The following is a 15,481-nucleotide window of genomic DNA, read 5'->3' as shown; positions in this document are numbered from 1 at the left end:
TGGGTGTACTGGGCTGAATATGGACTTGGGTGCTCCTGGCTCCAGGGCTGGTGCTCTGTCCACTGCGCCACCTGGCCATAACTACAATTATTTTTAATTTTAAATTTTTTTCTCTCCCCTTTACTTTATTGCTCAAGTGAGTCTATATTTTTTTGGGAGAGGGGGTTATTTTGTTTACTCTTAAACAAGAATATTTTATTAATGTATAAAAAATTGTACAAAATGAGAATAAATAAATATTAAATAAATTTAAAAAAAGAAAATCCTGTTACAAAGATGAATGTTAAAAAAAAAAAGAGTAAGGAATGTTAATTTGTGATTTCCACATTGGGCAACTACCCAGGCACCCACCTTAGAGAGAACACTGATCGCAAGTGCAATTTTAATCACTAGTTCAGCAAACATAAAAGTAGGTATCAGCTCTGCCAAACCAATGCCAACCAGCTGAATCCCACCATTTGTTGTTGTCCATTGTACTAGAAGAGGACCAAAATGGTGGCACTATGTTGATTGATGTAGAGTCGTCCGGTTGTGGCGAATCAGACCAACATGAGCTCGGAAGGCTCTACCTCAGATCCTACACAGTCTGCATTAACATTTGCAGTGGAGATGTCTCTAATAATACACATTCAAATATTGTTAATTGTTTATTTGAGAGGCAGATTTAATCTGTAGAAAAGATGTCCAAAAGTAGAATGCAGTACCTTGCTGGGATGTTTCCATTAATCACAACTCTTCAAATCAAGTTGGGGGCCTACTGTCACTTACATGGTACAGTGGATCTTATTTATAAATACCTGAAGGTTTAGGTTCAACTATCCCGACTTTTGGGGTCCATCCAACTCTGACATTTTTGATCATAGGGAATCGTTTATATGCAAGGCGATTCATATTAACTCAAATGCATTTCATAGAATCATGGCTATAGTGTTAGAAGGGACTTCAGAAGCCATCTGGTTCAAGCCAACTCCATTTTCCAGGTGAGAAAACTGAGACTAATGGAGGTTAAGTGTCTTGTCCAAGATTCAACTTAGGATTTGAACCTAGGTCCAGTGCCTTTCTCACTATTGTATGCTTTCTTATCAACTACATCCTACCTGAAGTTACAGAGGGCAATCTTGGGCAGTTTTGCATTTAATAAGGAATGAATTAATGCTTTTTCACTCATTTATTGTTCTTTCATTAGTTCAGGTAGAGGGTTGGACTAGATACCCTTTGAGGACCTTTCCAAAATTTGAGATTCTGTAACTCAGGATTTAGAATAATTTTGAGAGATCTTTTTCTCCAAAACCTCATTCCTCAAGCCTATATACCTTACTATTTTTTTTTAGGTTTTTGCAAGGCAACCGGGGTTAAGTGGCTTGCCCAAGGCCACACAGCTAGGTAATTATTAAGTGTCTGAGACCGGATTTGAACCTGACTCCAGGACCAGTGCTTTATCCATTACGCCACCTAGCCGCCCCTTATATACCTTATTTTATAGAAAGTGAAGAAGGCAAGGAGAGCACAGATGATTAACAAGAATAAAACATCTTTTTCCCCACTTAGAAGAAAGGGTTTTTGTTTTGTTTTGTTTTCACAAAACCACCAAGTCTGTGCTTGGAGTACCAAAGTAGGCTTTTAGAGTGTCACTGAAATGATCCAAGACAGGTTAAGTCTCCACTGACAGAAGATGAATTTTAAAGGCCCAGACTGTCTCTCACTCAACTGCCAGAGTAATTTTCCTTAAATTCAGATTTGATCACATTATTCCCTACTTAATCAACTCCCCACCGGGAGCCAAGTAGGGTTTTACAGAGTTTGTTTTTGCAGAAGACCTCCCCAAGGCTAATCTAGGGAACTACCAATTCAGCCAGGAAAGAGACCTCACCTAAAACTCAGAAACTTCAACTTTCAGTCAGTGGAAGGGACATGAGAATTCATCAGAGAAGCAGGCAGGTATGGTTAGATGTAGAAACAGGAAGACAAATCTGCCTATGGGTTTAGATTTCTCTCTGGATGTTTCTTAGCCTTGGTAATTGCCTGGTTAAACTTCCTCCAGAGGAGAAGTATGGTTCAGTGGCTAGAGATCAGGCCTGGAGTCTGGAAGACCTGGCATATGGGCATAACCTTTCCCCTTCGCAGTGTCCTGGGGAACTCTCTAAAAGAGTTTGAGGGTGCAGACTTGCATTAGGAAAGGACGTTTCCTCACTATCTGAAGAAATCCCTATCCCTATCCACTCTCCATTCCAGCCAAATCAGACTACTAGCTGTTCCTCCAACAAAACATTTCCCTCCCACCTGGCTGTCTCCCATTCCTGGAATGCTCTTCCTACTCACCCTCATCTCTTAGAATCATTTCTTAGACTCCTTCAAAGCACAGTTTAGAGGCCAACTTAGATCTTTCCCTGATCTTTCAAACACTATACTCCCTTCCTCCATCTTGAAATCACTTTATTTTTATTTATCTGTATGCCTGTATCTGGTTCTTTATTTCTCTCCCCCAACAGAACATAAATTCCTTGGAAGTATGGTTTGCTCTTAGAGGCATCTAAACTGGAACCTGGTGTTAGAAAGACTTGACTTCAGATTCTGCCTCACACACTTATTAGTTGTGTGTGTCCCTAAAAATGCCGCTTAAACTCTCAGTTTCCTCAACTATAAAATGAGGATAGTAATAACACTTAGGTGAAGATCAAATGAGATAAAATTTGTTAATGATGCTTGGTACAAGGTAGGTATATAAAAGCTTATTTTTTCCCCTTCCTTCTTCCTTGTACTCTTGGCACCTCCCATTATTGTTAAATTGAAATGAAAACTGGTATTAGGTTAACATGTCTTCCATCCAGGATTATTTTCAGGAATTTCCCATAAATCTCCAAGCCAGGGAGTCTTAACCTCTAAGGTCCAGAGACCTTCAAGGGGATATCTATGGTTAAGTTTCAGTGGGATCCCTGAACTTGGATGTTTCTTTATTTTCACTGACCTCTCATTAAAAATTGAGACAATTAGGTGGCTCAGTTGATACAGCATCATACCTAGAGTCAGGAATACCAGCCTCAGACACTTCCTAGCTGTGTGACCCTGGGTAAGTCACTTTACCCTATATGCCTCAGTTTCATCATCTGTAAAATGAGCTGGAGAAGGAGATGGCAAATCACTCCCAGTATCTCTGCCAAGAAAACCCCAAATGGGGACAATTGAACAACTGACAATTCAACATTTGAATAGCAACAAGAAAGCAAAAAACATTTTCTTCAATGATGAATATTGTCAGCAACTTTTTTTCTAAGAAAGTATCCATGCACTTTACCTAATGTACCAAAGGGGTCTACAACACCAAAAAGCAAGTCCCTTCCCTAAACCTTGACACAAAGAAAGGAATCTTTCTGGGGCGGCTAGGTGGTGCAGTGGATAGAGCACTGGCCCTGGAGTCAGGAGTACCTGGGTTCAAATCCGGCCTCAGACACTTCATAATTACCTAGCTGTGTGGCCTTGGGCAAGCCACTTAACCCCATTGCCTTGCAAAAACCTAAAAAAAAAAAAGGAATGTCTCTCATAGTGACATTTCAAGCACTGGAGGATGTGTTTGGGGTGAAGCAGGGGAAACTCTCAGACTACATCAAAGACCTCTGACACTATCACATGAGGTCAGTGGAGGCAGCCCAGCCCTGATTACAGTGATCTTCACTTTGGCCAAATTTGTCCATTGATCTGGAAAAGATTTCAGAAATCATCTCCAAACTCTTCATTTTACAGATGAGGAAACTGAGGCTCAGGGAGGTTGTGACTTGTCTTAACACAAGGGTACTAAGTGTCCGATAGGGGATTTGACTCCAGATCCTCTGGTTTTGGAGTCAATAACCTTGCCACTCTACTGAAATAAGTATCCTAACATAACAGTTCCAATAGCATGCATTACCCCCTCTTCTCCCACCTCCCCCTGCTCCCAACAAACTCCCTGGGTTACCCAGTGTAACACCAGAAACTTCTAATGAGGTCCTGAAACTCCTACCTGTGCCCAAATATCGAATCTTCCATCCAGTGTGGTCTCCTGAGTCATCAGTGATGAAGATGATGGTCACTGTGTAGCTTCTGGTGTTAATTTTGGGGGGCAAAGTCTGTCCACAGAATGGGCCATATTCCTCTTTGTCTGTTTTAATCTGAAAGATCAAAGTTGCACAGAGTTGTAGGTACATCTCTATAGACAAAATGAAAGGGGGTGGGGAATCCTAAGGAAATGATGAGGCAGGATTTTATTGAAAGCAAAAAAGAACAATAGAAATGAAGGCAGCAGTGACCATAGAGGGGAAGAAATTGATATGAGCAGAGAATGTGTCCCTACATCTGACCATCACAGGTCCAATTTTCCCAGATGGTCTGTGCTACAGTGAAGAAAAACCACCCCAGTAATAGTTGAAAGGAAATGTTATCAGAATGGATGGGTGCCACTGGTTCAGTCTGGACTTGGGGAGTCAGCTGGGGATGGGGGTTATCATCTGGGTACTCATGATTTCTAAGACATCGGTGTACTGTTTTCTAAGATGAGCAGAAACTTCAAACCAGGCCAGCACCTCCCAAAGCTAACAGCATCCTTTAGTGGGAAGTGGGCACTGTCTGGGGCTCAGCACTGAAAGCCCTTCGGGCTGCCACTACCCCCTTCAAGACTCACCATTATCCTATATCAAATAAAATGATCTCTTCTGAGTTCTAATAGATTATGTTCTAATATTCTATGTCTAAACCCCTTCCAGCTCTGTTCTAAGATCCCTTCTGCCTCTAACATTCCACCTTCAATGTTCTAAGGTCTTTTCCATCTCCAACATATGGGTTCTAATATTTTATGTTCTAATAATAGTATCTCCACTAGCTCTGACATTTTGGGGGATGAGATCCCTCCTAGGTATCACATTCTATGACATTCTACCTTCTGACCTTCCAATAGTCTGCATTTCAGATGTTCTACATCTCTATTTCTGACATTTGATTTCTAATTTCTCCACTAGCTCTGACATCTATATTTTAAGACTCCTCCCAGCCATGACATCCTGTGCTCTGAGACCCCTCCCAGCTCTGACATCCTGTGTTCTAAGGGTTCTCCAAGCCATGACATCCTGTGCTCTAAGACCCTCTCCCAGGGATGACATCCTGTGTTCTAATATTTTATATTTTAATGCCTCTGCTAGCTCTGACATTCTATGTTCTAAGGTTCCTCACACTTCTAAGATTCTGTGATGAAGGAGTTTTTTTGTCACTTCTGTTATTTATTGGCACCATCAATGTACATCTGAGAGGAGAAGACAGTGATATGTTAAAAAAAATTGCTAAGGATGGCTAGGTGGTACAGTGGATAGAGCACCGGCCCTGGAGTCAGGAGTACCTGGGTTCAAATCCGGCCTCAGACACTTAATAATTACCTAGCTGTGTGGCCTTGGGCAAGCCACTTAACCCCATTGCCTTGCAAAAAACAAAAACAAAAAAAAACCCTTAATAAAAATTGCCAGAATTCTGAGTCCAATGGCACCTGGGGAGGGGATGGGATCTGGAAGCACTGCAGGATTCTCTTGGAGAAACTTGAGTTATGCTACCAGGTCCTTATTATTAAGGACAACTGTTGATCCAGAATGCCTGATCTAGAGAGAAGGTCACACACTGCTCCACACAGATACTTCAAGAGGTCTGGGCAATTTATTTAAGGCTGGAAATGGCTGGAGAGTTTTGGAGGTCAATTCTGTGAAAGGAAATGCCTGCCAGTTGAATAGCAACAACATCAAGCTCCCATGTAGATCAGATGGGCTACACCGGCACGAGTTTAGTGAAAGGACCAGGTGTATGGGCTCAACTCTTTGCCATCAGAGGTTCTGTTGGGCTCCACCGCCTCTGCTTCTCCCCATCACAGCAGCACACCTGGCCTGGATATTTATTGGAAGCTAATCCAGGAGCAGGAAACAAAAGGGCTGGAGGAAGGCACAGCTAATCTAAACAGATGAACCAAGTTGTTGGGAAACATCCCAAGAAACCTACCTTAAGGATGTCATAGGGACACGGGGTCTCCGGGTGAGTTTCCACATCAAAAGAGCCCTCAAATTCCAGGATGATGTTGAATCCATCTTCCAACTGGATACTATAGCTGCAACTGGAGAGTTTGGGGTAGGCCTGGGGGTAGTTGGGACTCATAATCACTCCAGATCTTTCAGTGAAGACCTGGCCTGAGCACTGGGCTAACAAGAGAACAGGACAAGAGCTGGAAGGAGAAATTCACTCCTTCACCCCACCTCATTTCTCTCATTGAAATCACTCTCAATTGTTTGTATCTGACAGGCTTCCCCAGCTCCTAAACCTAAAGCTGGATCATCCCCAATGGTTAATGACACAGGGTAAGGAAGGAGCTCAAGTCATAGTTAGTTCCATTCTGACTCTGGAGGTCAAGGCTGGAAAACTGGTTCCCAGCTATGGAAAGGTCCCCCAAGTCAGATCCTCGAGTCTTCTCACACTGGTTTTCCAGGAATGTCAGTGACTCTCCAGAGTAGCTCCCAGCAGGGCAACAGGCTTGCCCAGAGAAGTCCTCAGGTGAGTAAACTTCTCAGGTAAACCAAGACCTGCCTGGGAAGGAAGAATCTCAAATGACCATTATACAGAGGATTCCCCGGGACCCCAAGACAATTCACTTTGGGAGGTAAGTAGAACAAAGCAGAGAATGTTGGCTTTTTGCCTGTGGGTGACCTGGGCAATCACTGAAACTCTGATATTCTTTGCTCACTTTTCATCCATTACACATACATTAACTATGCCTGGTCCTCTTTTCTTTTTTCTCTATAATATTATATTCTCTTTAGTCTGCCTCACACATGTACTAGCTGTATGGAAAAGACACTGAACTCTGTTTGCCTCAGTTTCCTCATCTACAAAATGAGCTAGAGAAGGAAATAGCAAACTACTTCAATAACTTTGCCCAAAAAAACCCCAAATGGGGTCACAAGGAGTCAGACATGACTGAAACGATTGAACAACAGAAATTATTATCATTATCATCATCATCATCATCATCATCATTATTATTATTATTATCTGATTTGATCTCAATTACTGTCTCAATCCAGATAACTCCCAGGTCTATATATTTAGTCCTAATTTCTCTGCTGAACTACAGTCTGTCATCATCAGCTACCTTTTGAACATTTCAAACTGGACATCCTTTTGTTATCTCCAATTCAATACACCCTCCCCCAAATCATTATCTCCCCCAACCACCACCACTTTCCCTTCTTCCTTAACCTTCTTATCATCAAGAGCACCATCAGCCTTCCAGTCACTCAGACTCAGGACCTCTGGACCACCTTTACTTACCCCATAGATCCAATCTGTTGTAAAATCTTATCATTTTGGTCTCCTCAGCATCTCTCCCATGGGTCTCCTCTTCTCCCCTCCTTACATGGCCGCAATCCTAGTTCCTCACCTCTTATCTGGCCTTTGTTTCTAGGCCAATTTCATTGTAGACATCCTATCTTATCCTTATTCAAAAAAACTCCATGACTCCTTAATATCTCTAGAATCAACTAGAAAGTTTTCTTTACCAACTGACCCTTTCCAATCATCTCTCACATTACTCCCCTCCATTTAGTCTTCCATCCAACCACATGGGTCTGGTCGATAATCTGTACAGGCAGTACCCTAACTTCCACTTCTTGTCCCTAGCATTGGCCATTCCCCAGACTTTGAATGTTCTCCCTCCTCCAATCTTAGGAGTCTCTGTTCTCCAAATTTCAGCTCAAGTACCACCTTCCACAAAGACTCTTTCTTGAGACTCCTCCTCAAGGGCATTGCCTCTCAAACTATCTTCTCTTCACTTATATGTTTTATGCATATGCTTGAACTACAAGGTTCAGAATTCTAAGCAGTCCTCAAACCTGTACAAGTTGTCCCCTCCCCCATTAGAATGCAAGCTCCTTCAGGGCAGAGAGCCTTTTATTCCATCCTTGTATTTCTAGCACCTAGAACAGGGCCATAAATACTTGTCTGAAGGATTCAAAGGCATTTGATCTAACACTTTCACTCTCCAGATGAGGAAACTGAGGTCCAGAGAAATGATTTGCCTAGGATCACACAGGCAGGAAATGGCAGGGCTCCAACTCCAGTTCCTTTCTCACTGTGCCCCATAAGTAGTCACCCAGCAGGAAGGTTGATTGGATCTACCCATTCTGTGTTGGGAAAGCTCTGATTCAGTATGACTCTTGTATGTAGTGTAAAGGAGATTCTTGCTACTATATGGGTTCTGACCCCAAAGTCTTCTCCATTTTGCCATAGCTGCCTCCATATCCAATAGAGGAGACTAGCTTTCTGGACAGGCCTCTACTTCCTTAGATAACATTCTGGCTGAAAGGCTTTCTTACACAATCATCCTGCCTTCTACTGCCTTTGCTTCTTATTGTCTATCTCTGGGGATATGGTCCCCCTTCCCTGGGCTGCAGAAGAAGGATCTTGAGGCTCATCATGTCACAGCTGCTGAGCAAGAACAGACCTTAGAGCTCATCTGCTCCAAGCCCCTTTGGGTTGGAAAGGTAGATAAGAATGTGATATGGAGAGGAAAGTCTATCAGAGGCAGAATTGAAACTCAGGGCTTCTGATTCCAGATAATAATAATAGTATTTCTATAGCATAAATAATTAATAATAATGGAAACTAATATACATTATCCCATTTGGACCCCAGAATAGCCATGAGAGATTCCCCATTTTGAAAATGAGGAAATTGAGACTCAGAGTTGAAGGGATTTTCCCATGGTCGTATATCTAACGTCTGGGGCAGGATTTGAACTTCCTGACTGCTAGGATCATAGCTTTAGACCTAGAAGGGATTTTAGAAGCATAGACTTCAACTCCTTCTTTTACATTTGAGAGAACTGAGACATAGAGCTTCAGTTAAATGACTTGCCCAGTGTCACACACCTAGTATCTGAGGTAGGATTTGAACTCAGAATCTTCCTGAATGTAAATATTACACTTTCTATGAAGTTGGGGAGAAAGAGTTACCTTTAAATCATGGATTGGAAAGAAACTCTCTGTCTCTCTTACTGTCTTTCTTTGTCTCTGTCTCTTTGACATCTCTATTTTTCTGTCTGTGTGTCTGTGTTTCTGTATCTCAGCATTCAAACCTAGAACCCAGAGCTTCCCATTATCCAATCTAATAATCTCAAGAGACCTCAGTTGGGCCAGCTCCCTGGCCCTAAACTTGGTTCTGTCAGATGGGGCAGTGATGCTCCTTGGCTCCATCCCGGAGCAGAGATCTCAGGTCCTAGGGCCAGAGGGGACTTTCCATAGGCTGCTTTGCATCCAGCCCCTTGGATTTACAGATCAAATAAAACCCAGACTGGTGAAGGAACTTGCCCAGATGATGTTCTCACCCTTAATAACTCTCAGAAACAGAACTGACCCTCAGGTCCCCTGATTCCAACCCGGCATTCTTTCAGGCACCCTCTGCAGACCCCAGGTTGCTGAGAATACAGGTCTGAGAAGAGACTCAGGGCCCCTATCCACCCAGTATTTAGCATTCCTGCAATAAGTGAATGAGGAACAGAAACTCATTCAGTTCTCCCGAATAGCCAGTTCTACCGAATAGCCAAAACTGCTACAAGAGTCCAAGTTGGGGCGGAGGGGCCTTGGAAAAGGGGATCAGTCACAGATGCGCCGGCTGCTGAGCCTCCCCAGGCAAGTGTGCAAAACAGGCAACAGTGGGAGGCTAGAAGCATTGCTGCTGGGGGTGGTGGGGAATCTTAAATCTTAGGAATAATGGAAAGAACCATGGTGGGGGGAGAGGAGGGACAAGGGGACAGAAACCAAGAGTTGCCTCAATAGCAGATGGGTGGGGAGCAGTTGGACTGATGTTTTTGCACAGCTACTTAAAAAGTCTCAAAAGAGGTCTTAAAAGAAATCCTCCTCCTGAACAAGGTTGGGGGAAGACTTGGACTCCAGGCTATCTCTGTCACTAACTCACTGTGTGACTTTGAAAAGTCACTTCTCTCTAGACTTCAATTTTCTCATATATTAAATGAGAAGATTGGACTGGGGGGTCATTAATTGGACTAGGTGGACCAGCTCTGACATTCTCTGTTCTAAGCGCCCTCCCAGCTCTGATACTTATGTTCTATGGGTCCTCCCAGCTCTGACATTCTCTGGCCTAAAGACACTCCCAGCTCTGATATCCCCTGTTCCATGGTCCCTTCCACTTATAACATTCTATGTTTTAAGCATCCTTAGCTCTGATATTCTGGATTCTAAGGGTCCTCCCAGATCTGACATTCTCTGGCCTAAAGACCCTTCTAGTACTGACATTCCCTTTTTTAAGATCCCTTCTAGCTCTAACATTTTGGGTGTAAAGGGCTCTCTCTCAGCTCTAATATTCTCCCTTCCAGCTTTGATATTTTTTGTTCTAAGACCCCTCCCGGTTCTGACATTCTGTGTTCTAAGAGCCCTTCAGTTGTGACATTCCCTGGTCTAAGGTCCTCTCTAGTTCTAACATTCTGTGTTCTAAGGGTCCTCCAGCTCTGACATTCTCTATTCTAAGGTCCCTTCCAACTCTTAACATCCTGTTCTGAGAGCTCTCTCAATTCTGACATTCTGTGTTTCTAAGGGCCCTCCCAACTCTGACAGCCTCATGCCCTTGCTCAGCCCTATAGTCCAGTAGCCTCTACCCACTTTCACTGCAGAAGGGGCTGGTCTCCAAGACCACAACATTCCTTCCCAGCCCACTGGGTCCCTGGCCTGCCCTCCCCCACAAAGACACGCCTGGAGGCAGCCACTGGCCAGCACTGGGAGAAAGCCAGGTTTATTATCTGTGTCATGAGCAACAGAAAACTGCCTCCAGGCACTGATGCTTCATCCAGAGGGGGCCCATGTCTGGCCCTGGCCCCAGGACCCTCGCTGGCTTTCCTGGCTAAGGGGATGTTAATTATCTTGTGCTGGAAAATAAAGATAGGAGAGAAATGATATCAAAATATCAGAAACTACCCTCCCCTGAAGAGCAAGATTGTCACCCTGAGATGGGGTGGGGTATGGGGGGTAGGGGTGGAGTTGAGTGGGGGGGGGGGGGTTCCAGGGAGATTGTCTAAGGCAACAAAGAAGAGGAGAAAATGGCCTGGTTTGATCTAATAATATTAACAACAATAATATCATTTCTTATAAAGGCTGTAGGGATTCCATCAGATCAGGATCAGCCTCGTAGAACCAAGAGATACACCCCAAAGCCTAGCCATTAGTGGGCACCCATGTGTTTGGATTCCCCTGGATGAGTCTGGGGACAGGGATAGTGACTGAGGAGGGAGCCAGGCACTGGAGAATCATGGGGCAAAGTGAGTTAGAGTGGGTGGAAGGCAAGGAAAGGTAAAAAACTTAAGGAAAGGTGAAAGAAAAGGGAGGGAGGTAATAACCAAAGCTTTCCAATTATGAGGTCATAGACCTCAAAGTTCATTAGTCTAACTTCCTCATTTTACAGAGAAGGAAACAGACCCAGGGAAGTGCCATGATTTGCCTAAGGTCATATAGAAGGTAAATCAGTGGTGTTCTTCCCACCATGGTACCTTTGAATCAACTTTTTCTTGACCCTTCCCTCACCCCCAACACCATGTGAAATTTCTCGGAGGGATTGCGTGGCGTCAGCTTGGGGAGTTCCAGTCCTGCTTGGCAGCTTGTAGGTAGAGAAGGATGGGTGTTAAGCCTTTCCTCAGTGTTCAGAACAGGTAGGAAGGAAGAAGTGGTTGCGGCAGAGCAGGCGAAGGTGGGGGGCCTGGCTGAGCTTAGCCCAGGGGTCTGAGGGTGGAGCAACCTCTCACCTGAACAGGTCCGCTTGTCTTTGTGGAGTTTGAAGCCCAGGCTGCAGGAGCAGTAGAAACCACCCAAGTAATTGTGGCAGTGGTGATCACAGATGGGATCTACTCCAGGTGGCACCTCACATTCATCAATGTCTGCAGGAGGGAGGAAGAGGTGGTGACATATCAGATGCCCAGCCTTGAAGGCCAGGCAGAGTTAGCACAGACCCAGGCCTGTTCTTCCATAGCAGAGAAGGAAGAAGGAGGGGAAAGAGTTCTTATCAATCAAGCTGTCAACTGATTGCCAAATGTAGGAGAACCTCAGCTGGTCAGTTCCTCTCTTGGCCTCAGTTTCCTCATCTGTAAAATATGGGGGTGAGTTGGTGTAGGTGTTTTCTAAGGTCCTTTTCAGTTCTAGGTTTGGTTCTAGCTCTTCAGAAAACAGGCAAAGAGGGGAGCAGGTTGGTATGTACTCATTTTCTCAGATGGGGAAACTGAGGCACAGGATGTATTTGTGGAGGGAGCTCTGGTTTGATCCTGAGCTGAGGGGAGTTCCTCCCTTCACTCCTGGGCAACCTTACTACCCACTGACAGCCCTGGCCCATTGACTCACTCACCCTCTGCTGCATAGAAGGCTTCGAAGCCCGTGAAGTCTTTCTCATTGGAATAGTCAGAGCGGAAGGCGACACGGAGGTTGCTGCCCACAGAGTGAAACGTGTGGTTGCCAGGTGCCTGCTCTGTGTCCGTGCTCTCCTGCCCACACAGTGTGGCCAAGAGCTTGTCCCCGGAGTAGAGCTGCCTCCCGGTAAGGGCAGAGAGAGAGGCAGAAGATCAGGCCCCTGCCACTCTTCTTCAAATCCCTCTTAGGACTTCCCCGTGCCACAGGTCTGGGTTTGCCCAATCCTTATGCCAAAAGATCCCTTAGCAACTTTCAAGATCTTAATCTTCTACCTGAGATGGGGTGGGCATGGCAGAGATAACAAGGGGGTAGTGATAGAGCTTTGGATTCAAATTCTGCCTCAGACACTTATTACCTGTGTGACCCTGGACAAGTCTTTTCACCTGTGTGCCTCGGTTTCCTCATTTGTAAAATGAAGGGAATACAAATAAAAATGGGGAGGGTCTGGGCAAAGCAAAGCAGGTGGGCAACTGTGTCTATTCCATTCAGAGAGGAGCTGGGTGGCCATGTGAATATGTTACTTATACTCAACTTCCACTGACTTCTAGAACTTTAAGTTCCACCCTTTAACCCTGGGCCCTGACCAGTATTTAAGTAGTTAATACTTAATTAAGCCAGAAGCCAACTCCCTTTCTTCCTGGGGAACTGCTAGCAGTTTCCTTCCAGGGTCTCCCAAAAGTCCAGGCCTCCTGGTCCTAAGAGGCCCATCCCCCCCATGAAGTTGCTGCAAGTGACCTTAGAGGCTATGGGATCCAAAGTCCTCATTTGACAGATAAGTAAAATGAGGAACAGAAAGGTGGAAAGGTTAAGAGACTTGCCTAGGGTCACACAGTTTACATCTGAGACATTTTACCCCAGCTACCCAACGGGGACTTGGCTTCTTTTCATTTTCCTCTGGACACCTAGCCTTGGATTGTCCTCTCTGTACCCTGAAAGGCTTCCTCAGATACCTTCACAAAGTCATATTCGCAGAGATAGGACAGCTCCAGGTTGAAGTGGGTGAAGTAGAGACGGATTCGGTAGCCAGGAGGGACTGTCAAGTTCCAGCTCTGCTCCTCGTTGTTGGGATACACTTCTGGGAAACGGGGGGATGTGAGGCGTCCAAATACAGCCTTTGGCCATGGGTCGCTGTCCACTTGTTGCAACACCATTGCCAGCAAGAGATTCAGCCTGGTGGAAGATGATGGGGATGAGGAGGGCAGGGAGGGGACATAGAAGCTGAGAATTAAGGGGTGAGAGTTTGGGGGACAGAGATCCAAGGTTGGGGGATTCAGATGAAGGACAAGGGGAAGAGGTTGGGGGACCAGGAAAACAGAAATGAAGGGTCTGGTTTTAAATTTGGATTAGAGACTCGAACAGGAGCAATGGGTTAGGAGACTTAAAGAGTGAAGGTTGGGGGCTGGGGAATGAAGGTCAGGGTCTATAGATGGATTAGTTGGCCATGATGGGGAGGGACGGGCAGGCTCCGGAATCAAGGATTGGGGGACAGAAAGTTCAGGTCTGGGGTATGAGGGTAAGGGCTAAAAGAATGATTAGGGTCAGGGGACCTGACTGCTGCTGGGGCTCAAAGAGGCAAGGGTTGAGGCTCAGAGTCAAAGCCCCAGGAGAATGATTCCCTCCTCTCCCCCAGCTCTGATCCTTTTCCCAGGAGGGTGGCAATTTCACAGTATTCCTAGATGGAGGTGGGGGTATCAGACCCTTGCCCCACTCACCTCAGTAAGCCCATGTCCCCTTCTCTTAGCTGGATCTCACTCAACAGTCTGCAGGCCCCATTCACCTTTGGTCTGTTTATCTAGGTCTGCCCCCACCCCCTCCACTGACCTAGTGTTTCTGGGAATCCAGCCTGAACAGGGAGTGACCAAATCTCTTCTTGTCCTTTTCTGGGTCCCCAAATGGAGTTGTCCTCCACCCCTTTCCCACCCCCTCCTGGGTCCTCAGGCAAGTCAAGGGGCCAGGATATTTTCCTCACCAATATGGGACAAAGTTGGGGATGAAGTTAGGCCTTCAGAGGGGCAGCCAAATATAGCCAAGAGAGCAGAAGGAGACCAATCCCAGCCCCTGAGAGCCTGCTGCTGTTATCCCTGCTGACACTTCTGGTCAGTCTCCTTTACCTGTAAATAGCTCATAACCACTAGCCATAGGTGGCCCCAAAGACTCTGGTCTGGGACCTCTCTTCTCCCTTCATATTATCTCACTTGGCACTTCCTCAGTTCCCTGGCTTCTATTATCCTCTCTAGATGATTCCCAGATCTTTAATCTCCCTATAATACCAATTATCTCATGAACAGCTTGACCTGAATATCCTATAAGCATCTCCTACTCATCATGTCCAAAAGCAAATCCACTATTATTCTTCTCAAATAACTCAGATTTCCAATTTGTGTCACCTTCAATTCCTCCCTCTCCCCTCATCCCCATATCCAGTCAGTTGCCAATTCCTGTCATGTCTACTTCATGGCATATCTCATATGGCACCCCTTCAGTCTATTCAAACACCTTTTCAGTCCTTATTACCTCTTACCTAGACTATTGCAATACTTTCTGGGTTGCTTCCCTTAGCTCAAGTCCATCCTTTACTCAGTGGTCTTCCTAGAGATCAAGACTGGCCAAGTCATTTCCCTTCCTTAATGAACTTCAATGGCTCCCTACTAAGCCCAGAAACAAATATACAATCCTCTTCCCAAACTGGTTCCTTTCCTACCTTTCCAGTCTTCTTACACTTCAGTCTCTTCCAAATACTCTAGATGCATACGCATATCACCTGACCTTTTGCTTTTTTCCTGGGTCATTCCTCCTGCCTAGAATACTCTCCCTCTTTGATGACTTTTGGCTTTGTTGGCCTCCTTCAGAAAGCCTCTGGTCAAATCCCATTCTCTACAGAAGGACTTTTCTGGTCCTCCAGTTGCTAATGCCTCCCCCTCTTGGACAGCCTTCCATCCACTTTGCATGTATCTTTTAAGGTCATAACATGTTGTATCCCCCACTAGATTATAAGTTCCTTGAAGGCAAGGTCTGTCTTTGAT

The 15,481-nt window shown here is 45.0% G+C and overlaps 1 protein-coding gene across 1 annotated transcript in view; it reads right to left on the bottom strand.

Annotated features, from left to right (window-relative positions):
* Nucleotides 1–14,278, bottom strand: part of MASP2 (MBL associated serine protease 2) — a 32,112-nt gene extending 17,834 nt beyond the window's left edge. The window contains exons 1-6 of the mRNA XM_074218469.1: nt 14,171–14,278; nt 13,409–13,628; nt 12,397–12,574; nt 11,804–11,935; nt 6,004–6,200; nt 3,995–4,142 (exon numbers count right to left, since the gene is read on the bottom strand). Of these exons, the coding sequence (XP_074074570.1) occupies nt 3,995–4,142; nt 6,004–6,200; nt 11,804–11,935; nt 12,397–12,574; nt 13,409–13,628; nt 14,171–14,184 (889 nt within the window). The 5' untranslated portion in view covers nt 14,185–14,278. The remainder of the gene's footprint in view (nt 1–3,994; nt 4,143–6,003; nt 6,201–11,803; nt 11,936–12,396; nt 12,575–13,408; nt 13,629–14,170) is intronic.
* Nucleotides 14,279–15,481: the final 1,203 nt, after the last annotated feature.

Source organism: Macrotis lagotis, chromosome 1 (genome assembly GCF_037893015.1).
Source record: "Macrotis lagotis isolate mMagLag1 chromosome 1, bilby.v1.9.chrom.fasta, whole genome shotgun sequence".
NCBI classification, from domain to species: Eukaryota; Metazoa; Chordata; class Mammalia; order Peramelemorphia; family Peramelidae; genus Macrotis; species Macrotis lagotis.
Note: the sequence above shows the minus strand (reverse complement) of the source record. Positions and strands in the feature narration are given on the sequence as shown.